At 40.6% G+C, this 25,513-nt stretch overlaps 1 protein-coding gene across 2 annotated transcripts; it reads left to right on the top strand.

The window, feature by feature from the left end:
* Window positions 1–76: 76 nt before the first annotated feature.
* zgc:101569 (uncharacterized protein LOC449822 homolog) lies at window positions 77–25,508 on the top strand. 2 transcript variants are annotated; one of them, XM_049564637.1, is made up of 8 exons: window positions 77–376; window positions 3,877–4,047; window positions 6,998–7,095; window positions 7,793–7,937; window positions 19,168–19,317; window positions 21,910–22,025; window positions 22,484–22,630; window positions 24,043–25,508. In XM_049564637.1, exons 1-7 carry the CDS (start codon window positions 229–231, stop codon window positions 22,589–22,591), a joined length of 936 nt encoding a protein of 311 aa, XP_049420594.1. In that variant the 5' UTR covers window positions 77–228; the 3' UTR covers window positions 22,592–22,630; window positions 24,043–25,508. The 2 variants fall into 2 exon arrangements, with proteins under 2 accessions (XP_049420594.1, XP_049420593.1); XM_049564636.1 differs by having other exon boundaries at window positions 22,484–25,495.
* The last annotated feature ends 5 nt before the right edge of the window (window positions 25,509–25,513 follow it).

Below are 25,513 nucleotides of genomic sequence, written 5' to 3'. Positions count from 1 at the left end.
TTGGAGGTTTCTACCACCGCAATGCACCAATATGACTTCAGAACCTTGTGCAGTGTCCTTGTTTCTCTGGGGAAGTATGAAGGTGTTACACTATCAAAGTTGTGTTGAAGTTAGCTAACGTTAGCTTAATGTGTAAAGAGTAGAATAAATACTGCTAAATTGTCTTTAGTTGTTTGTAAAATACGATAAAGATTAATTTGTGTAATTTTTCAAGAGTAAGTTTCGACAATGGCGCTGAAACATTTCCGGACGTTGACACCAATTTTAGCGGCTAATGTTACCTGTCGCAGTAAAACGTCTGGACTGTCCATAAAGGCCAGTTTGTTGCCAGTGAAATCCTACAGCACTGCAACGGGAGGTGAAGACAGAGGAACAGGTATGTGTGGAAACATGCAGTAACTTTTTTTTTTAAAGATTTTTTTTGGCCATTTTGCCTTTATTGGACAGGACAGGTAAGCGTGAAGGGGGAGAGAGAGAGAGAGGGGGGGGGGGATGACATGCAGCAAAGGGCCACAGGCTGGATTCGAACCCGGACCGCTGTGGCAACAGCCTTGTACATGGGACGCCTGCTCTTCCACTAAGTCACTAGCGCCCCAAACATGCAGTAACTTCATGGTGACTGTAGGAGGCAGCAGAGGCTGCCATATTGTCAGTGCATACCTGTGGTACAGACATGACTCACCTGTGCTACATCAGTTATTCTGAATCAATGCTGTAGGTCTGTAAATCAAGATATCAATAACTTAAGAATTAAGAGCCGACACAGAGCATAAAAATGTCCACAGTTGTATAATTAAACATAAAGTAAGGTTAACTTTACTTTATCCTCTTAACTTAAAAGCCTTTTCTTGTCATTACAGGATTAATACACCGTTTTCATTGTGTAAATGTTGACGGGTCATTACAGGACAAACACAGGTGTAATTAAAAGTTGACCTTTCCAGACCAAATTATGTTACAAACACCCAAAAATATTGTAATGGTGGATGTCTATTGTAAATGCACACATAAATGATTAGTAGATAAGTAAATGATTAGATACTTTATCTGGTTATGTGAAGAAACTGACCGCAGACACCACTTAACAGTGAAAATGACGATCAATGCTCTGAACAGACCTGTTTTTAACAAAAGTTAAAAGTTTACTTACTTTTAATGGATAGTTAACTCACATCATTGGATAAAGTGACGCTTTAAAAATACGTTGCGTTTATATTTTCTACTCTATTTGTCATAATGACTCAAAATATCCTCTATTTCTCAATTATTTACAGAAAATAGTATGTTTAAATTTTCCTAAGATGAATATTTTGTGTACATAGTCAATATGATGTATTAAAAGCTGATTGTGTCATTAGAAAATCAAATCAGAGCAGTAATACCTCTGTATATTTTCCAGTGACAAGTCTTTCATTTGATCTTTTGACGTGTTTAAGTAATACAGCATCTCATCTTTACATTTAACACAGTTTAAACACAAATTGTGTACTTTAGCAGTTAGGGATGTCCGATCATATCGGCATGTTATTGTTATCGGTCGATACTGGCTTTAAAATGATACATTGGAATTGGCCAACATACCTTTTCTTACTTTGCACAGTGAATGAATATTACATATGTTAAAAAGCACTGCATTTCTTCATCTGGTGCTGGGCCATCACGATAAGAGCATGCATGTGTGATATGATGTTAAATCCACTACGGAAGAGACTTGATCACTAAAATTAGTTTGGGGAAAAAAGTGGATATATTGATATCATTTATCAGCCAAATGAGTTGTTGTATATCAGCATATTGTATATCAGCAAAAAATCCAATATCATGCAACCCTAATATTTTGCATTGTTTTTGTCATCATGGCTCAAAATATCCTCAATTTCTGAAGTATCTCCAGAAAACAGTATCTTCAGAATCTTGTGAGATGACTGTTCTGTGTACGTAATCAATAGGATGTATTAAAAGCTGATTGTATCATTAAAAAATCAAATCAGAGCCTGGTGACAAAACGTCCTTAATTAAAGACCACAAACCTATGCTTACTCTATGAAAACGTTCTGTTGTATATCACCTGACATCCATTTGAGTGGAATAGCGTCGTGAAATAGTAATCTAGTGTCGTCTGCTGTAACCCTCCAACATCCAGTTAAATTGCACGTGTTATATGCCATTGTTCCCATGGGGTCAAAGAGCTTGTCCCAGCCTTCATTTAATAATCTTGGTATGGACCAGGAAGAGACTCACAATGACCACAAAGAGATGCAAAGGACCTGCAAACAGATACAAAATAAGTACAAGAATGTGCAAAACAACCACAAAGAGACAGTCGACCACAAACCCCCACAGAATGACCTCATAGGGACACAAAATGATCTCATAGGGACACAAAATGAGGCAAAAAACGAGGCAAAACCAACACAAAACCTGTGTCTTCTGTGAAGGAGACGTGGTGGGCCCTTTTACAAATCTGCACCCAGGGGACCGTTTTCTCATAATCCGCCCATAACTACTCAATTAGGATTTAAGAATTCAGCTTGGTCTAATCAAGGCCTTAATGGCTGAAACCCAAGGCAGTATTTAACTGTTAAATAGCCATGAGATATTAAAGTCTCTTGAGACACAGTCCTAAACACCTTTTTTACACACCCGAGCAGCGCTTTATGCACACTGTTTTACATCTGATTTATTAGATTATCAAGTGGTTGATGACTAATTTTTAATTGACTAATCAATTCAGAGCTATTTTAAATTTCCAGTATAAAAAACAGGGGTGTAACGATACATCGAACTGGATTGGTATGTTGATTTTAAGATCGGTGATCCAATATTGTCGATGCAAAGTAAAAACCTTAATACATATCATCCTCTTTAAGATGCCTTTATTTTTAAATTCCCATCTCATGTTTGTGTCACTAATACGATCCAAGCACACCTCCTGCCTAAACAATCAAACAGTACTAGCAGCCTACTGCCACGCAGATAATACTGAGCAGCCAAAAAAAAAGACACAGGAGGTTATTGGTGTCCCTGAATTGAATCAAATCAAAATTATATGTTCGCAGACTTTGTGATATCAGAAAATTTCGGATCATTGTCAACAAAATCTGTATCATATCGTATTGTGATGAAACTTGTGATTAACACCCCTATTTAAAAAGTGTTGTGAATGCATAAAAATGACATAAAACACCTGTCAGAAACAATAATACCACTAAAATGTAATCCTAATTTTTAATCTGTGTTGCCATGCCGGCTCACCCTGAGCTGCTCAGACTCAGAGTTTAAGTCCTAAAGTTGAACTGTGAAGTGTGAAATGTGGTTCCACTCCCATGAGCACACTGTGCTGTGTGATAATTTGTTTGAGGTGAAGCAGAGTAGAAAGGGCTGCCTGAGACAAATTGCTTTTTTTCCTCCATCCTCACTTCACTGCGTTCTGTTTAGCAGTCCCTTCTCCTTAGAATAGCCTGGATGAGCGAGGTTAATGCGCTCAGTAGCTTTGTTTTCCTTGCTGTTTTTTCTTGGATGCAGTTGCCTCTGGCTGCGGTTGACAGCTGGATTCCCTGGGATGACCCTAAACAATGTCAGGTCAACTGCCTGCTGCAACCTCAAGCCACAATCACTGGCACACTCACACACACTTATAAACACAGAGACAGAGCGAGAGCCAAGGCCCTCACCTCAACCCAGACCATCTCTTTCATTGTGTCACTGTCTGTCACTCTTTCTGTTATCAAGCCTGTCCACATAAAACGATTTACATTCCATCTCCATCCCTCCTGCTGTGGAGGTTAAACTTCATGCCTCTGGGTCGGCCTCTTTCTAAGTGTTGTGGTCCAAATTGGTTTCTGTCTGTGCATCTTTATCATTCTCTGTCATTAGCTGCGGGACAGACTGTGGTCACCAAGCGCAGGGGGTCTGTGGTCACCGTGGCAATAAACCGGCCTGAGGTGCGTAATGCGGTGAACCAGGAGACGGCGAGGCGTCTGCTGGAAGAGCTGGAGGCCTTCGACAGTGACCCAGACTTAAACGTGGCTGTCCTGCATGGGAAAGGTAAGAGAACTGTGAGAGGTGGAATGGATGGGTGAAAATTTGAGCTTGAGTCTGGTTTAAAACTTGTTGAGAGATTTCGTCTCGAGTTACAGGCCAGCCAGCTGTCCTCAGTATCAGTCATTTTCCTCTAGGGTCTGTTTTCTCTTCCTCTGCTTATCTGCGCCTCATTTTTTAACATTTCAGCATTAAAACCGGTCATGGCTTTTTTTTTTGGAATATCATGAAATCCTGAGAGCATTGCACCTGGAAGAAATAGTTTCTGAAAAGTATGCTTATTTGCTCTCTTGCAGAGAGTTAGACAAGAAGATTGATGTAATTCTGTATGCTAAATTTGAAACTACTGTCAGCAGCTGGTTAGCTTAACTTACCCCAAAAATTGGAAACAGTGGGAAGTAGTTATTCTAGATCTGTGTAAAGGTACCAAATGCACCCACCAGCACCTCTGATTATCTTGATTGTTTATTCTGTACAAAAAGTCTAAAAACATGTTGGGGTTTCACCAGGTAGTATGTGTCGGACTATATCTTGGCTGGGAGCAGTAACTTCCTGGAGCCTCCACTGGTTGCTTGGCATATTTGCAGTGACGACAAGCTGCATATTTACTGTACAGAAATGAGAGCAGTATTGATCTTTTCATCTAACTCTTGACAAGAAAGTTAATACGCTTATTCCCCAAAATGTCAAACTATTCCTAAAGAGTAAATCAGGGATTTTGCAGCAGTCGTTGCAAGCTGGAGAATTTTAGACACTTTTTTTCTGTCAGAAAGTACTTTACAACTCCTAACTTCCTGGTCAAAAAAGTCAAGGAAACCCAACTCCTTAGTCCTGTATCAATTTAGTCACTAAAACTTCTCTTCATCCTTCCTCAGTCCTTCATCTCTCACTTTTCCTCCAGCACTTCACCTACCTTCTCTCCATCACATTCTTCCTTTGCATCTTTTTTTCCAGTCCTTAGATCTAGCCGAAATGCCGAGGTGACCAGACTTGTGCACACACAGAAAAAACACACACACACACCTGTGAGGTGGCCTGCACTGTGTCAGCCGCCCAAAGCAAGAATCATGCCACAGCTCCTAATACCTCTAAAAATAATCATCACACACGCTGAATGAACTCCTTCCCTCAGTGGAAATAATGTCTTCAACCTGGATCAACCTGCTGTATGAAGTGCACTGTGGCCTCAAGAGACACAAGTATATACTGTGTTTGGTACTTCAGAGGTGGGAGCCTCTCCAGATGACGACTGCTGAGTGCTACTAGTCTCAGCTGTGAATAGAAAACAGTGTGTGTTAGAGAGTAATTAGCTCGTTTTAAATGGGTTAGCAATGAGTGGCACAGTAGGTTGTTCCAGCAGAAGTGGCTCTTCTGTGATTCCCACAATGTCTGTAATGTGCTTTTAATCGTCCCACCACACATTCCTGTCAGCAGGTTGTCCTGTATTGCTGCTCCACTATAACAAGAAGACTGACCTTCAGTGGTGATTAGCAGTCTGTCTGTGCTATGAGATGACAAGCAGGGAGGTTTGAGTTTGGCTGTAGTGTTTCTGAAAACATAAGGAATCCATTTTGTTCAAATTAGCGCCAACACGATCACTCTCAGCTCTAATTTTTCAATGTCGATGTGTTTTTTTTACTTGTGAAATTAAGCGTAATTGCCTACTGCAGGTTTTGAATATGCTGGCACATAGTTGGAGTGTTTGGGATTCAGATTTCTGTGGGCGTTTGTGGTCAGGTACAATCTAGATGTCAACCTAGCTGTGTCACTACAGCTGCGCACGTGTTCAGCTGAACTGAGGTGAAGCACTTTTAATGTCTGTAAAGCCTCACTAGTCCCATTAAATACATATTGTACAGTCCTTTTTGTTTGTGTTTCTTAAATGTCAAAGTACAAAAAACATCCATGCAGTTTTACTTGTCCAAGATTTAAGTAATCAACTTAGTCGATAGAACCATTAGCCACCTTGCTGCATGTCATCGCGTCTCTCTCCCCCTTTCGCACTTGAGCTGTCCTTTTAAGTAAAGGCTTTTTTCATTTATAAATACATATGAAACTTTTAGAGAAATGGCTGAAACTCATATAATTATGTATGGCACATACTTTTTACCTTATTACCCTGTTAATCATCCTGCCACACCTCAGATTCATCCTGTGACCCCGTGAGGGCGTACACCACTGTTCACATTCTTTTGGTCACATCATATACTCTACAGAAGACATTGCCCCTGATAAAACTCTTTACAGCATGAGTATTTTGGGTCAAATTACCCTTTAAAACTCAAACTCTGAACCTACAAGTCTTCAGCTTAGTCTCCCAGTCCTTGCTTTTAGTGAACTAAGATTTTAAGTAATTCTTTATGATCCTCCATGAATGGGCCAGCTCTTCAGAGCTTCTGCTCTTTTTCCTACAAGGACAAAGGGGTTTAGGGAGCTCTGTCACATCGCTGCTCCCATAAACAGCATGACGCACTGTTTTTCTATAATTGCCCTGCGCTGACCCACAGCTGTAATCAAAGCTCCCAGTTGATGGGTGTTGCTGGCACATGTGTTCGTTATAATCATTTTCATTACTGTTACATTTCGGAGAGAGGAGGATTTTATGAGTCCCTGCCTGAGCCTGTGACATAGTGTTTGTAGGCCTCTTGGGGAATGTTGTAATTACCACATGAATCCAACGGAAGGGGCTGTGGTTGGAGTATGTTAGTCCTTCATTAATGAGCATATTGTGTATGTGCATATGTGTGTGAGCAAATGCATGATTTGTGACTATGTATTGGATTTGGGCTCTTAAGGGAAGAGGAGCATTTGTGTGCCAGCCAGCCCAAAGCAAGCTGCTATCCAAATTGCAGCCCTCGGACTCCAGCTCAACTTGTTGTTTTTTTCATCCTCATCATTTTCCCTTCCTCTCTGACTTTCCAGCTGCCATACTTTGTAATTTTGTGGTCTCCTCCAGGAGGGAATTTCTGTGCTGGTTATGATCTGAAAGAGCTGGCCAATCACACAGCCTCCCTCAAATTGGAGCAAGATGTCACAAAGGGTCCCGGTCCGATGGTGAGCGCTGTTTGTGTGTGCTTCAGAGGGTTATATCTATATTTCCTTATGATCTTAATGGAGGTCTGAAGGTTTCCACCAAAACATAAAATCAGATGAGGTGGTCAGTGGTGATTGCAGCTATTTTTAAGGATTTGAGAAGACAGGTAGTGGTAAAGATTTGGGTTTAGGGAATGATGTTGAATTAAGTCAGCTGTATGTGTTGTGCATGTGCAGAACGTCCTCACTTCTGGCACACTGCTATCACTTGACAAAGAAGGATTATAGCATTAAAGATGTACTGTAAACTACAAAAGCTGCAGCCTCCATAAAATCTGTCTCGATTGCATGTTAAGTCTTTGGGATTGAGTGGACCTCCTGTACAGAAAATTATAGCACTGCATCTCTCACAGTATACACAGTGCATCATTTGTTCAGCGACAGCCAGAACTTGGATCATTTGTTACTCTTTTCTAGAACATTTTTAGTAGATGCACCATGGAAACAGGGAGGTAAAACGCATGGAAAGGATAGTGAAAATATACATTTATATATAGAGGTGCTTCAAATATACCATACAGTGGTTTTATTTTACAGGAAGCAGTGTTGCTGCCTTGTTAACAATGTGTTCTTTGTCTGTGTTGATTTTCTGTGCCACAGCTTTGCATGTATATACTGTGTGTGTGTTTTGATGTACTAATCTGGTTGTTTCCTCCAGGGTCCATCCCGTTTGGAGCTGTCAAAGCCGCTGATAGCAGCAGTCAGTGGCTTTGCTGTGGCTGGAGGGCTGGAGCTGGCTCTGCTGGCAGATCTGCGAGTGGTGGAGGAGAGCGCCGTCATGGGGGTGTTCTGTCGCAGGTTTGGTACGTCTGACACCGCACGCTACTGCTGTCTTTACTGCCACTACAGTTTCGACTGTATTATGATGTACTGCTCTTCTACTAGTAGTGGTGGTGAAAGGACGCCAGTACTAAAATGTGACAAGTGCCATAACTAGTAGTCAGAAAGTTTTTTATCCTTCATTCAAGGTAGTTTGACTTTGACTTTTTTTTTTAAGGGAGCTGCCCAATACAGCCACAGTCTGAGCTGTTGGCCACTGAGCAGCTTCACTGGGTTTGAAGGTTCAGGGCCTTTTTCAAAGGCTGACTCCATCTGCTTTCTTTGCCTGGTTTTTCAAACAGACAGGGACAGCAAAACATAATTTAGTCACCTAAAAGAATCAATTGAAGTGTACGCTGTATTTAGACTATTGTTACTGCTTTACCTGGTCGTCACAAAGCACTTCCCGATTGGGAACTGAAGCCGCTATGTCTCTCTTTTCAAAGCCACCAGACTCCATTGTGAGCTATTGTGTGACCTTTGGAGCCAAACTAACATGACGTCCACAGCAGTACATTGCTCAGCTTCTGTGTTGGTACTCACGTCTGCTTCTCTAAACTTGGATAGTAAGATCGATAGCACACACTTATCAAAGGAGGCTTATCAGAGGCAGGCTAGGGGGCGTTACATGTAGCAAAGACATCATACAGAAACATACGTCAGGTCACATGGGAAAAACATTTTCAGAGGGGCTACAGAAAGTAGTATTTTGACGCTAAACCATGTGTCCGCTTTGACCGATATTTGAATTTTCGGATTTAAATACATAGTGAATGCTGCTGGGAAACTACAGAATCACATGAAAACCTTAAAAAATAATGATGAAGCTGCAGGTAACTCTGTAGTGGTAATGAGGGAAGTTGCTTTCTCTTCCCAAGTTATACTGCTGGTCCAGTGATTCAAACATAGTTCCTCAGGTCACAAACTTGCTTCAGCGAAACTTCAACAATAAAAACATTTATTTTTGCCTCTATTCACACAGGCTTTTTTCCCACTAGTGGTGCAACTATATTTATTATAACCACTGCCGCAGCTTTTATTTGAGCTAATATTACTCCATAAAGTACAGTACTGCCATGACAGATAACACCATCTGGGCCAGGTCACAATTGAAAAAGAGATTATTAATCTCAATGATCTTTTACCTGGTTAAATAAAGGAGATATATATATATATACACTTGCACCACTAGTTCAAAACTATGAGGGTTACTAAAACTACTGCAGCTCTTACTAGTAGTCGTAGTAATATTGGAGTAGTAGCAGCACTACCTCTTAGCACACTCAACTGTCTGACTACTTGAGACACGTCTCTACTTGTGCTTATAGTTGTATTACCCCAACTACTCCCAGTACATCTACTTTTACTACCTGCTACCAGTATAATGTCAGCTACTGCTTTAGCTTCTACTCTGTCAATATTCATGTTGCTAGCTCAAGGTGCTTTACCTACTTCTTTTTGATTTTTGTCTACTTAGAATACTAATGGATGTACTGGTGCTCTTTTAATTCTGCTTCTATTAATATTGCGTATACAATCCAATTACTGCTGCCAGTAGTTGTTCTGCTGCTACCACCGCCACCTCTCTTCCAACTCTTCACTGTTTTGCTGCCTGACCTGCCTTTGTGTATGTGCTCATCTAATTATATCTGTCCATGAAAGTATCCCTGTGTTTTTCTCTGCATCCACACATACATCATCTGTCTCCTAATGCCAGGAAGTCGACGCTGTTTCTATTTTTCAACTTTGTTACTCTGTCCTGTGTTATCACCCCAGCCTCCTCTTGTTTGTGTGCGAGGACGGAGTCGTAGTGCGATAACACCAGTGTCCGTGACCTTTTGGCATCGCGGCCAGAGTCTGCTGGGCAGTCTTGATAAGTAGGAGAGGAAGCAACCCACTGCCAGGTTTCCACTGCGGGGCCAAACAGGGCTTACATATTATTTATGTCACACAATTTCCTCATAAACAACTTTTTCCTTTTTTGGCATCCCGTAGCTCACTGGCATGGTTTGCCCGCTGACTCGGCTATAGTTTTTAAAAGAACAAGTAGTACTTTGGGTCTTCTGCTGTAAACACGTTAAGCTTATCCTGATCCCAGCGAGTCGTGGTTGGCTTTACAATGTAAAAGTGGCTCGTGCTGGACCGTTGCTGCACCATCTCTCATGATGTAGTTGTCATTGCTTTGGCCATGCTGCTTGAGGGTTTAGAATACAACCATGGTGTTTATAAATACAACTGTTGTACTATAATTTACTGGCAGTACTAGATTTAGAGTGTAAACATGCAGGGCTTATCATCTGAGGTCTGTAATTTACAGGAGAGCATCCTGGCAGTGCCCTTGTCTTTCTGTCTGTCTGACTGACTGTCTGTCTTCCCAGACAGTCTGGTGGCAAATCTTCAGTGCCAGGCCACGCTCCAGTCTCTGTGTACTGTGCAGTTTAGGAGCTGTTTCATCATATCTTGAAGAAAACCATGTTTATATTTCCCCTAAATTATTTATCAAAAGTTATAACATTACCTTAAAGGTATACTGTGCAGGAACTTTCAGCTTCTGTTTGTAAACAGTATTGCAAGTTAAAGTGAAAGCCAACCCCAGATTCTCTATATTGTGTTTTTTCGTTACCATGTACGCGATTTTTGTAGCTTCCTCCTTGGATGTGTGGTGCATACAAACTGGCACTTGGTCGCTGCCTCTGTATAAAACCCTGACCTCATCTGCGTGCTGTGTCCAGGAACATCCAGAGCACAGCAAAATCGAAGAAAACAAAACAATGCAGGCAGAGGGCAGAGTCTCTACAGATAAATGCACCGCCATGCATTTCTAGTCGGTCATAAGTGGTGATTGAGAGGGATATGAGTCTATTCATTGATTCCCAGGCATATCCTGCATAGCATACGAAAAAAAAATCTTCGTAATAGAGCTTTTTTAAGTGTTAAAATACGTATCTTACCCAGACAATATATTCTGTATGTTACCTGCTGTTACCATTCTTCCAGAAACAAAAAGAGAAGAATAAGGAAAGCACTACAGTGAAGATGGAAGTTCATATTAAGAGAGACACAAGAGAAGATGTTCAGAGTAATTTAAGGGTTATAGTTTTAACAAAGGATTATCAGTGCATCTCTGGACACAAACTTCTTTCAACAGATTTAAGAATCTCAGTGTCTGCACTGCGTGTCCCATTAGGGATGAACTTCAAACTTCAAACCTCTTCCATCAGCTCAAAACTATGTTTGGGAGGCAGAAATGAGCATTGCTGTGGTTTCGACACATTAAGTTGCACATTTCCTCCCAGTAATTAATTCTCTGCCTCTTGATTGCCACATATCTTCAGGCTTGTTTGTCAACACATTTGAGTCGTTTTCCCCAGCTTAGCTGAAACCACTGTGGTTTTTCAGATGTGCATTTAGTACAGTGATTATTACTTTGACTGCTGTACCCATACTCTGTGTAGCTGTAGGCTGCACAACCAGAATCTTCACCTTTTCAAGCCTGTAGTTAGTGTAGTTTAAATCGTGGTATGGCTGAGGGAACATTGAATGGGGCTGTAATCCAAAATGAGACATTTCTTATGAGGCTCTTACCTTAGAAAAAACAGACTTTACAGTGGAAAAGAGTACGCATTTAAGCTTACTTTATTTCCCAACATTAAACAATTGAAAACCGAGCTTCCCTCCCATTTTACATCAAAAGTAATGCTGCTCTGTGGGGCGCACAGTTTATTTAAAGATTCTGTGTTTCTTACAGATTATTTCCTTTTAATGGTTGATTTCTGTAACCATTTTGGGGTCGGGCACAGATGGCAGCAGCCAGAGGGAATCCCTGGTGGCTTTGGAGTCAAAAAACCCTCAGAGGCTTGCTGCAGTGCTCTGATGTGGGCCAATGGCAACCATAAGGATTTGACAGCTTTCTGGCACGTGATTGGCTGCCGAACCTGTGGCTTCCTGTCTGGGGCCCCTCTGCCTCGAAGAGGAGGAAATGAGAAGGAGGAGATGGTTGCGTCACAGGAGTCTGGTATTAGTGTCTGCTGCTCGTTGGATTTTGAGAGACCTGAATGAAAAAACCACTGTGCTTACCTAATTCCCCGATGTTATTTTGGTTCTTTAACCCAGAGGAACATTACAAAGCAAAAAAAAAAAAGTTGGCACCGGAAAAGGAAACTTAAAATAGTTCAGTAATACTTCATTCAAGGATTTTTCTCTTTAAATGGTGAGGCTAAATCAGGCAAGCATGGAGGTTGTCCAGGATTGTTAGGACAGTACTCCTCTGATTTCCCTGTTTGAAGTAGAGGCTGTTAAATGGAGACCCCTCAAACACACACCAATCAGTCATGTCAGTGTCTCCTCCCTCTCTCTTCTTCACAGTTTCAAGTCCTGTCTCATACCTGGAGGAGGGACAGGCAAAGAGTGCCAAAAGAGAAGAAGCCACATGTTGAATCGAAGTCAAACCTCCGTCCAAAGCTGACATAACATCAGCCAATTCAAACACCCGCTCAGTGAGTTTGAATCTGAGTGACATAGTCCAGTGATTACATCATCTCACTTTAAAACCAGCAGTCCTTCTTGAAACTTCAGGTTTCTTTTCCATGAAGAGTGAATGGACGGAGCAGTTGTGTGCAGAGACAGGAATCAGTCAACATTCAGAAAGAGTACTTCACCCACAAAATTATTTGTATATCACTCACCTCATGTTACGTTGAACTCGTGCAGAAAACTTTGCTCTTGCATGCCTCCACAGTGAACGAAGAATCCATAACACAGAAAACTATATCAAAACATCCTCTCACCCTTGTGCAGTGTAATTCCAGTCTCATTTATCATGTGCTTAGAAGAACTTCCCAAACATATGCATTTTACCTAAAACCTTAGTATTTAAAATACTTTGGTGTCAAGGCCTTTGCTCACTGAGCCCATTTTTTTCATCTGAAATTGTCGCCCATCTAAAAATAAATACCTCACACTGTAAATCAACTTTCGTCCATCATTAAAATGTACACAACAGGTTTGATTTTCTGCGTTTATGGCATCCGTCAGAAGCCTTTAGAGACGTTTGAGCAAGAATCAGTGATGATAATATGGCGGCGGGACACAGCCGTGACAAGACAGAAAGGGACGCACAGAATCATTTCACAACTCAGATAGCACACTTTCAACACATCAGATAGTAATATTCAGGTGGATGATGATGAAGAGGATGTGGAGGACAGCTCCGCCCCTTCATGCAGCTTCGGTGCCAAATGTAAGACAGGGAGGGATTGGTGACAGCCATATAGGTAACTTAAGTGGAGAGGCAAAGGAGGAAATGTGTCTTTTCATTTTGTCCCACTTGCCAATTTTCACAACGACTAGAGCAATAAAATGCATTGGAATCAGTGTGCAAGATTTCTGTGCGGATGATGGATTAAAAAACACATCAGACATGAAACAGACTCAGTGTGCAAAGGCCTTAACAGTCTCACACAGGGACGAGTCGTGCGCCTGGGCAGGTGAGTGCATTTGAACTCTGCTCTATGAAATGCTCAAGCAGAGTTCAAACAAATGCTTTTACCCAGGCACACTACTCGCATATGTGAGGTTTTGTATATGGATGTTTTGATATAATTTTACTATTGTATAACGCGGCCCCCTTTTTCTCCAATTCACTGAGAATTTTCTCCATTATTGGATTCTTTGTTCACCGTGAAGGCATGTGAGAAAAACAAGTTCACAAGTTCATATAACACTATGAGTGATGGGTACATGAATGTGGGTGATGTAAACCTTAAAGTGGATAAACTGATGGCAAGATATGGGCATCATTTTGGACAGTTACAGATAGCTTTGTATTAATCTAAATACAAATCATGCCAAGAATAATTTAAAAACTTTGTACCTCATATTTAGTCACTTTTAGGCAGATTGGGTTCCTGATATGATCTCATCATGTTTAAACTTAAATGTGATTTTGTGCTTTCCTATGAGGTGCTACATGTCCTTTTCATAGTTTAAGGCCCCGTTTGCAGCCTTGGTGGTCTTGTATAATGGTGCTCTGCAAACTAAAGAACACACAGCCTGGTATTAACTCAGTGGGCTAAATACATGAAATCAAGTTAACTGTGTGGCACTCATGTTTGACCTAGCCCAGTGCTGCTATTTTCCTAGTGAGCATTTCAAAGCGAGCTTCTCATTGAAGATCTGTTCTTTTCCCTCTGTCCATTTAGTCTGGAGCTGTCCGGAAATTGTTAATCCACGTCAAACTTAATCGCATTACCCTCATGGGAGGCCATTGTAGTGGGTTTCACTTTGATGTGGTGAGGATGCCAGCAGCAAACCAGAACACCTCAGTGTGTTGTGTTTCACACTCTGTTCTCAGCTTATTAGTAGCTGTAGATGTTGGTTGTAATGTCACATGGAGTGTGATCTCTTAGAAAAATTATAATCTTTCTGTTTTGGCTGCCAAAGTCCACAAGAGGTTCAGAGCTACAGAGCAGCACTCTTTCAGCTTGTAGGGATTCAGTGTTCATTTGACATTTCAGGTGATAATATATAGTAATAGTTGATATGGGCTTGAACCCAGATCTGTTCTCTCTTAAATATCTGCTGCCCGGTTTGATTTTACTGAATAGATGCTGGAAATTTCAAGACAAAGATGGTTGCATATAACAATAAACCACAATATGTGCAAATGCAAACAAACCTGATCTGCAGCATTTATTGCTGTTAAAACTGACACATAGGCTAACCTCTTTTAAAATGTTCATTTTTATGTTTTGTCAGCACAGTTAAAAGGAACCACTATATACATTATGTCATTTTATGTCTTATTATAAAAACATAAAGCTACAGTTCAGGGTTTTAAAAAGCCAGTGTGCATTATAGGTAACTGTTCTTTCAGTACAAGTTTGTATAATGACTAAATGTGACCATAAGAAGCTCTAATACTGTGATTATGGGAGCGCTGATTAATTATTATTATTACTGATTAAGAAACAAAAATACCTAAGAAGCCTAAGTTTCTGAATGAAACCATTTGTGATGACTCAGATAGGAATTTGGAAAGACCTGACTTGCTATCACAGACCAACCATGATGTATTCGTCTGTATCAAGAAGATAAAATACAAGGTTCCTTCATTCCTCCAGACTTCTGCTACACGTCAGTCAGATAAGCTGTGATGCTCTGATGATGCAGGAAGAGAACCACCTCCAATATCTGGTTATTAAACAATAGACTTTGCTGACTCATGTTCAGCCCTGTTAATAACAAGCCTCAGTCTTGACAATGGGCTTATCTGCTTTGAACAAGAAGGCAGAGGGTTCCTTTCCAAATGTTTGGCTCATTACTGAAGAACAACGATGACAAATCCACACTTTTGTTTTGCGGACACTAACTGATTATCTTGTATCAGGATCACTGCCAAACATTTCCCTCTATGAAACTTGGAATGAGGGATCAGAAGCCACCGCTCTCCGCCTCAGCCAAACATGCCTTTTGAGTTAAAGCTACTTCAATGAGGTGCTTCCAACCTCTCAGCTCCCATTCATGTGGGACAAAGCGCAGGTCTGTGTAAAGTCCCGCAAACAGGACACATCAGAGACGGGACTATCAGACAGGGAGAGGAGGGTGAGGGCTGGAGGTGCTGGAGACGAGTGCTGCGGATAAGACAGGAGATCCTTCCGGATGCTGATAGCGATGGTGCCAACAGCAGCACCAAAGACAGACTGGCTGGAGGTCAACCTGGCTCTTTATCTATTCTTCTAAGAGTCAGGCTCTGTCTTCCTCCTCTTCATTCCAGCTCCACGTGCCTCTCACTGATTTCTAGCCAGCCCCCGCCTCTCTCTGTCATTTCTTTTTCTTCCTTTTTCTGTCTCATGCTGTAATCAGAGTGATCATGCTGGACATGACATGGAGGAGCTCTTTGCACTAATCAACCTTGTGTTGCGGAGAACTAAAGCAATGATTCTGCACTTATCACTGGGTCCATGGAAAGACTGTGGGGGAGCTAAACAAATTTAGGGAAAATGAAAAATACGATTTGATTGAAAAATCTAAACAGATAAAAGTAATGGATAAATGGTTGACATAGATAACTAAAAGTAATGGCTAAATTTGTCAAACTAGTAAGCAAAAAAATGATTTAAAAGTGATGGATAAAAAATTTAAATAGTTAGCCAACTAAATGTATTGTACAATGATTGAAATAGAGTCATGGACACATTTTCGAAATATAAAACTACTAGTAATGCATAAACAGTTGCAATAGCTAAAAGTAATTAATAAATGGTCAAAAAACTATTATTAATGGATAAATTGTGAAAATAGTTATCTAGGTACTGCAATGGTGCAAATGGTTGAATTATAGAAAAGTAATGGATAAGTGGTTTAAATAGATAACTAAAAGTAGACAAACTGTTAAAATTGTTAGATAAAAATATTTGTAAATATGGTTGAAATATCTAAAACTAATATGGTGTGCCTCAAATTGGGTACTATGTTAGTACACTTACATGTAGTATACTGCATACACTATGCAATTGTGTAGTGCAAACATTTTGAAAATGTAGTGTCGTTGTGCACTTACCTGAAATGACAATGGCAAGATTTGACAGCTTCTATTCTTCTGTCCGGTGAATTGTAACTGAACATGCACAAACGCCAAACATAACTTACCGCAGTAGATCGTATAGCTTACACCACAACACATGTAACATCAGTAACTGATGATAACGTGGTTATCATCAGTCATCATTGGCCGCCATTTCACAGGTTTTAATTGTGTTTGGGTCCTGGCCCTTCCGCTACATAGGCAGCATGATGAGTCTGGGTGAGAAGTGTCCAGCATTCCACACTGGACTTTTTGATTGTTACGATTGCACTATCCAGGTACTCATAGTGCACTGTATAGGTATAAGTACAGAAGTATCTGATCTGAGATGCATCAATAGATAAATGCTTTAAATGGATATCTCAAAGTAATGGATAAATGAGTTCATCTGATAGGGCTGTGGGTGTACATCAGACAGTAAAGGTTGTGTGTGTGTGTGTGTGTGTGTGTGTGTGTGTGTGTGTGCTCTACAGACATACTTGTGTAGGAATGCCCTTGTGTGTGCAAGTGTGTGTAGTTCCATGCAGTGCAAGACAAAGCTCCACGGAGCAAAACCCTGGCTGAAACACTCTCAGTTGTTGTTTCAGTCAATATTGAAAAGACCTTGAACTCACACACACCCAGGCACACACCTGCGCTGCAAGAATCTGTGCTATTCATATAACTGAATTGCAGCAAAAGGAATTCAGCTGTCATTTATGTTGCTTTTCATCGGCTCGGGGTGCTCAGCCATACACTCTGTAATTTACATTTCAGTCGGTTACACTGCTGTAATGGGGGATGACTGAAAAATTGAGTGAAATCTAGTATTTGCAGACAGTGTAACACCCCCCTCCCCCACCTAATCACAGTCTTCTGTCTGTCAGAGCGCCATATGTGCTGACGATCGGAACCCAAACCAGGCCCCTTGGATTGGTCGCACGTGTATTAACACTGGTATTCCATGTATTCCAATTTAATTTATTTGAACGACGTGGAGAAAGAGAGTAGCTTGCAGAGTATGAATAGAATCACAGTATTTCCAAGACTCCCCAAAGAATGAGGGGGGGGGGGGGGGACCTGAAAGCTAGCATGATGATTTGGGGTTATGAAAACATGTCCGACACATGTGCTCTCAATAAGGGGCGGTCAAATAGAATCAGGGACTTGGAGGAATTAGGGAGTCGGGATTGTGGCGTGGAACTTGGGAGCGCTGAACAGTAGAAAGTATGCCAGTTCCAGCTGGTGCTCTTTAGAAATTAGGACAGATGCCAGAAGCTTACTGTACCTTGCAGTGTACTTTCTCCCTCTTCCTCCCTTCTCTCCTATCCCTCTGTCTCTCTGTAGACGCAGTAATAACGCAAATGTGTCCAGTGAGACTGAGAGTTAGGAGGAGTTTGAGTTTTCACGTACTGACTGAGAGAAAGCAGAGTTACAGTTAAGGAGTGAAATTGTTTCAAAACTTTGTTCCCCTGACGGCTGTAACCCAGATTAATGCCAGCAGTATATTATATATTTCTAAGTGTTATTTTGGCTGTTTTTACGCAGTTTAAGTGACGTGTGTGAACCCAGTAACACTGGCACACTGGCCTACATTCTTTTTTCACCTTTTTGCAGTTAAGTAATCCAAATTTTTGTCTGCCCACCCCCACATTCTGGATATACTTTTCAGCAGCACAGGAATCTCCATCTCTCCAAAACATAGGACTGCAACTAATAATTATGTTTATTATGATAGTCATTTTTTCTGATTTATTGGATAAACAGTCATAACATCAAGAAAATGATCCATTAAAATGTCTTAGAACCCGAGGTGACATCCTTTGATTGGCTGTTTTGTCTAAAGCCCAAAAATATCTAGGCAAGGCAGCTTTATTTGTATAACACATTTCTTACACAAGGGCAATTCAAAATGCTTTACAGAGCAATAAAATATAAAACATAATGAAGGATACAGAAAAAATAAAGAGGGAAAAAGATACAAAAGGTAAAATGAATTACTACATGATTTACAATTTTCCATTTTTTTTACCATTAAAAATAGCAAAAGTGCAGACAAGAGGTACAAAGATAAAAAGAGTATTTAAAATTGAGTTTCAAAATAAGGTTGCCGTCTTTACACGGTGGAGCAGGCAGTGTAAAAAAGGAATGTTTTTAGCTTTGACTTAAAGGTGGTCAGAGTCGGTGCTTGTCCAACATCATCTGGGAGGTTATTCCAGGTTGGTGCTGCATGATAGCAAAACGCTGCTTCACTATGTTTTGTTCTGACTCTTGCGATGGTCAGTAGGCTGGCTGCAGATGTCCTCAGGGTCCTAGAAGGTTCATACGTCACAAGCATGTCAGAGATATATCTGGGCGCTGGCATTTAATTTACAGTCGAATAAAACAGAAAACTGCAGCCAATGCTCAAATTCAAGGAGTTCAAATAAGATAAAATTTTGCTTTTATTCTTGATAAAAGCTTAAAACTGAATCTAATAGCAGATAAATCAACTGATATTTGAAGCCCAGTGTAAAGAGGACTTTCAGTATGTTCTGGTCTAAGGTGTATAAAGTGTAGCATAGAATTATCTGTTTGTGGCATATGTATATGATTGCGATACAATATGTATCATACATTTGCTTTACACTGAACATCTCATCTGCTTTCAGGAGTTCCGCTGATTGACGGAGGAACAGTGCGGCTTCCACGTCTCATCGGTCTGTCACGAGCCCTTGACCTGATTCTGACTGGACGACCAATTGGAGCACAGGAAGCTCTCGCCTACGGACTCGCTAACAGAGTTGTTCCTGATGGCCAAGGTATTGGAGTTATTGTAGATTCTGTTTATCAGTGCTGCTATGTCAGGGTGTCACACATAAATACATCACAAATAGTGACCAAAAGGTGTCCATCGCATCGTATTGAAAGTTGAAATTGAATGCTCGGTCAGATTCTTATGCTGTGTTCACACTACAAGCAGTGTGATCAACTACATTATCACAGTCACCACTGAAGAGTTGCTCCAGCGCTTGTTAATGTAGTTACATGATCACAAGTTTGTGCATCTGCTTGCCAAAAAGAGCCTCAATTAAATGTCCCCTAAAGCTGTATTTCGTCAAAAAAATATCTGTGCTTTAAACCCTATTTTAACACCACATTTCACCACCCCATTGTTTCACTGTGTGCACCACAGTACGCAGAAGGTTATCATAGCATCAGCTAAGTAACACAGTATGATTGATTGACCCTTCACCATGTCATTGGAGCACTGATAAAAGCTGATCCGCAGTGACAAGTGTCGGGCATCAGTTTGTAGCTTCATGTCACTTCCATGACTTGTAGCCTGCTCCTGTGTCGCTCGTAGTGTGATTACAGCTTGAGGCTTTGTTACTTCATTTTTAATCCGATGTTTCCTAATCTAAATTGATTGATTTTTATATGATTTAAAATGATATTGTCATCTGTCTAAAACTTAACCACTGTCGCCATGGCCAGATGTTTCTGTTTACAACACAATAACATGTTGACAAGTGGGAGGTAAAGACAAAAGCAATTCAGGAAACTTCTAAATTATTCTGGTCCAGCACACAAGGCACGACAAGTTTATTTATATAGCTCATTTCAGCAACAAGGCAAATTAAAGTGCTCTTCATAAAACATCAAAAACATTGAGACAAAGTGCAGAAGAAACACATAATGCAACCAAGAACAGTCATTAAAGACAGAAAAGTTCTCAGCTTTAATTTAAAAGAACTGAGAGTTGTTCCAGATATGTGGTGCATAAAAACTGAACGCTACTTCTCCATGTTTTGCCCTGACTCTAAGGACATATAGCAGACCTGTCCCAAATGACCTGAGAGTTCTGGATGGTTTATAATGTAGCAGAAGATCAGAAATGTACTAGGGACCTAAACCATTCAGTGCTTTTTAAACCATCAGTGGTATTCTGAAACCAGTTCTCTGACAGGTAGGAAGCCAGTGTGAAGACCTCAGAACTGGAGTGATGTGATCCACTTTCTTGTTGTCAGTAAGGACTCGAGCAGCAGCTTTTGAATCAGCTGCAGGATTGATTTTTTTTTTTTAGGGAGACCTGTAAGGACACAGTTAAAGTTGCTGAAGATAAATACACAGATTTTTTTTTCAGATCCTGCTGAAACATCAGTCCTTTAATCCTTGGTGTATTCTTAAGATGACAGTAGGCAGACTTTGTAATTGTTTTAATGTGGCTGTTGAAATTCAGGTCTGAGTCCATGATTGGCTTGGTCTTAACACTGCCAATTGAAGCTGAACGCTGACTTTTAATGGTTCCTTCTTGGCTCCCAAAACAATTACCTCAACTGTAGCACATCCAGTTGTTGATTTGTTCAGTGCACTCACTCTTATTCTTTGTATTAGACCGCAGTCTCCTGGTGATATGTAAATGTGTATGTCGTCTGCATAATTATGGTAAGCTAATTTGTTGTTTGCGAGCCAATGGAAGCATGTAGATGTTAAACAAGGATGTTAAATGTGTGTTTACAGTGTATAGTTATTATTATTACAGGATATTTGATAGCAAATGGTAGAGATGTGAACACCAGATATGTGGGAGGTTGGAAATCCTCTGTCTGTGTGGGGGAAGTAGAAATCATTATTCACTGTGAAGAAAAGTCATGTCGACACCACATAGAAACAGGCCCGTGACCCATTTTCATTCAGGAAACACAGTTTTTAAGAAACTGTCTTGTAGGTAAGATCAGACAAAATCACATATAATGCAAATTTGTTCCAGTGAATCTGTTTTCTTTATTTGGCTGCAACCCTGCACTGAAGCCATAACTCAACATTAGCACTACCCTCTCCTCACTCATTCAAGCTGCAGTCTGAGGATTAAGTTATGCACGCATATCAATACGGCATTTCCTGTATTACATTAATGCATGAACGCTCTCATATCCTTAAATCCTGAAAAAGCCTTTCCATGTGCGAATCCCCCTCCCCTCTCCTTAGACGTTAGAAGAAGATTAGCTTAATTCTTTTAGGAAGTTCTTCTTCCCACAGTCAAGTCTGGCCTAATTGGCCTCTCTGAGGGATGATCACATAGTGTGGGTTTAACATCAGAGAGAAGCGATGAAGTAGCAGCTCCCCAACACATATACACTCACTCAGGGCATCAAAGTGTGACATCATGGGGAGTAGTTTTTTTCCATAGGACTGATCTGGATGTGGTCCAGTGCTTTCATGTGGGTGAGGAGGCACAGTAGCATGGGTAGAGATCTCCATCTCTTCCAGCAACAGGATGAAGAGCTGGAGATTTTGTGATAAAAGAAAGGGTTATTAACACATTAACCTGTATGCATTTCCTAGTGTATGCATAATGTTCTGTATGTGTTGTGTCACTGTGTTGGACTGACTTCATGTTGCGACCACAGCTTTACAGGCAGCCCTGGAGTTAGCAGAGCAGATCAGCTCCTTCCCTCAGCAGTGTATGCGGGCCGACCGGTCCTCAGCCATGTACAGCTGCTACGACGCTCCCTCCTTCACACAGGTATGAGGGATGCAGGAACTTTACATTATTATACCAACATGTCAGCTTTATTTGACATACAGTACATACAATGTAATATCAAAGTACAGGTATATTCTCTCTTGGTATTTAAAGTTCCTAAAGCATTTTCTGCATGAGAGATTATTTTTTAATTTTTGGTTTATTGTCACATACTGTGTTGGTCACCCAAACTGTAGCTCTTTTCCAGTTGAATTTATTTATTTGGTTTAGTTACTTCGGAGTTCTTGCACACCAGAGAGTTGTATAAGCAGGTGTGTCAGATTAAAAAAAAAACTGAATGTGAAAGAACCAAATAAAGTGCACAATGTTTGTTCACTTTTTCAAAGTTAATATTTCTGACTTTTAATGTAGTTTAAATATTAACCATCAAACAGTTCATGATATTTTCCCTCTTTCCCTCAGTTTTTAATTGGTTTTATCTGTCTCGCTTGGTCCAGGCCATGCAGTATGAGATTGACAACGCAGTTCCCGTCATCCAATCAGAAGCTGTCGCTGGGGCAACCAGGTTCACTACTGGAACAGGAAGAGGAGGAGAATTCTCCTAGGATTTTGTTTGCAGGGGCCTTGTGAATTGTGTTTTTCAGGTGATCTAACACATCTTGTTGCATCCACGTTGGAGATCCACGGCTTTCAGACCACATAATGTAAACATTTTTAAAAAGAGAACTCAACCACATAACAACACCGAACAAGCCCAGTCAATTTCTGTTCTGTTTTATGAGTGTTTGATGCCTAGATGATGAAGCCAGTTCATTACCCAGCCAGCTATATTAGCTTGTTACCCTAAGCATCACTTCCTATATTTCAGAAGTAGGTTATAGTGACTAGTAGATGTGTGAAATGCAAGAACATAGCTGACTTTTTTTAAGTAATGCAACTCTAAAGCCTGTATTCAACAATCAGAAAAGGCTGAGAATGTTCATTTCTTTCACCCTGCTATATTTTTAGGTTTAATTATTACTTTTTAGGTTTGTTTTTGGAGAAATTAGATCTATTACACCAGAACAATAAGACAAAAAGGTTAAGTGAGTCTATGGTATATTCTGAAACCACAACTTGCAGTTGTTGTACAACTATCAGTCGGCAAGCTCCACATTTCATGTCGCAGTGTCTTTTCAAGTGAAGGCTGTTTGGACCCTGATGGTTGGGAGGGAATGGAGCTCCAGATCGAGCATAGAGACAAAGCGCATAAGTTCCACCCTCTCCGAAAAACAATAAATTGCTCTCTAATGACTTTGTATTGGTGAAGGTGCCTCCTTATCATTCATCTGATAGCAAACAACACAAAAATGCCTAAAAGCTGCTTTGTGGTGGGACGCACTACCAACAGGGGAGAGAATCCATGATTAAGTTTTAGAAACAGCAGAACTGAAAAACTGAGATCCTGACACTCAGTATTTCTACATGCAGCTAGCATTTTGCAAAATTGGCCAGACAAAGTGAAGAGGTTAAAGCTAACTAAGCTGTGTAATGACTGTTTTTAATCTTTGTTGGGTTAAATGATGATCATACCTGAAGATTTGATCAAATAGATTTTAGTTAAATATCAAAGTATGTCACTACTGGCCATTCAGTGGGAACATTTCTCCAAGATAAGGAAGGTGAGGAGAAGGGACAATATTGAGTTGTCAATGTAAATTTTCCTCTCTAGTAGACAAAAGGTGCTAAAATAGTCCTTTGACTGGCTGAGATCCGTTTTTTCGCTAGCTACAGGCATTTTGTGAGCATTTCAGCCCTTGGTTGCACACTGTGGTACTGATAGTTTTCCCCTCTGGTGGGCGTGTTTTTCAGAGGATGATGCTTTGCGCTCTGTCTCTATAGACGAGGGCTTTAACTTTTATTTTCTTGATGCAAAACACACACGCAGCTATCTTTTCTCCTTGCCAAAACTAGGCTTAACTCATGTACCAGCCTGTTATTCTGATCTTTTTTATTTGAATTCTAGATATACAGATTGTTTAAAGAAGTCTTGCACCTTTATTTTTTTTCAAAGCAGATCATCAAGGAGAATCACTGAGAAGTCTTTATGTGCTGGGCAATGCAGGGCTATAGGAAGGCTGGAACCACAAAACTAATCCAACACAAAAGACTAAAAGGCATCAAAAGCAAGAAACCTGCAGCAGCTCGCCATTGTTCCTTTGAAAAACACTTGATTACTGGGATAAGACGTGTGTTGGCGTACATGCGCGTGTGACCTAGTAACCATAGCAATATACTGTAATTATTGCAGAAGATTCAGCATTTTCTGTCAGATCTGTGCCAGGTGTAAGCATTCCTATGGTTTTGGAGCACGCTTCCCCTTAATTTTGTGTGTTGGAGAGACGTGTGTGTGTGTGTGTGTGTGTGTGTATCGTACTTAAACACAAAACACACAAAAATCTCTGTGTGTGCAAGTTTGTGTAAACTCTTTTGTGACCTTTTAATGCTCTTTAATAAAACTGTCTTGCAGGAATACTGAAGAACTGAAACCAAGCTGTATGGTGATGTATGTGTGTGTAAAAGGGATAGATAGAGACAGACAAAGACCTCATTAGGTCTAGGAGGTGTCCTGTCTAGACAGTGTGATGACAGGACACAGAACCTCTGTTTAATGTTTCCTCCTCCTCCCTCTACTTCCAATTCACCCAGCACACACACACATCACCTGCTCTGCTGCCGGGGATGCACACACATGTGCACACACAGTTGCTTTATGTCAAGCTAAATGTTAAGGACATATAGAAGTATTTGAGTGCTTTTTTCAGTCATTGTCAGCCTACAGTGTGCAGCTTGTTCATCACAGGAATGTTGTGATAGCACTGGAGAGCACCAAGGAAGAGGAAGCTGTGGATGCTTTTGTGCTGACTTGTTTATTGAGTATGACACATACCCAAAGTTAATGCTCCATGAAGTGTTTAAAACATGGATTCCATGCTGTGTGTGACCATGAGCTGACTCAAATGAGGCGGTATAAATCCCCTATTTCCTTTCATAGTTTTATCCGCAAAATGACTATTTCCCTGTCTCTGAGTTTAGTGCCAGAGCCAAAAAAGCATCTTGAGGAAACTCAACCCTGTTGCTCAAACGCAGCTTAACCACTGAATCTGTGTTATAAATCAGGGATAAGCTCTCATTTAGGTAAATGGGAATTTTTAGTCCAAGAAAAACTAAAAAAGCTGATAAATGACATCCTGGTTCTCAGTCAACCCAGTAGGGCGTCTTCAGCCCTCGTTCTGTTATTTTAGAGTTTGAGCTCTCGGTTGAATCTTGAACGGGCATGCGCATAATGCTGTCGCAAACAATTCTCAAGTCTTTGCACATTATTTTTAAACTGCACTGACAGGATTTCTGCTTGGTATACAGGAAAAGCTTTTTAAAATCTGAATATCTGCTGGTGTGGTATGAACTACAAAATGCTTGCCAGAAACATTAAAGAAGAATCTGCATAAGTTGTAATGAATGGGCAACAACATGCAAAAACAGCATTG

Source organism: Epinephelus fuscoguttatus, linkage group LG21 (genome assembly GCF_011397635.1).
Source record: "Epinephelus fuscoguttatus linkage group LG21, E.fuscoguttatus.final_Chr_v1".
NCBI classification, from domain to species: Eukaryota; Metazoa; Chordata; class Actinopteri; order Perciformes; family Serranidae; genus Epinephelus; species Epinephelus fuscoguttatus.
Note: the sequence above shows the minus strand (reverse complement) of the source record. Positions and strands in the feature narration are given on the sequence as shown.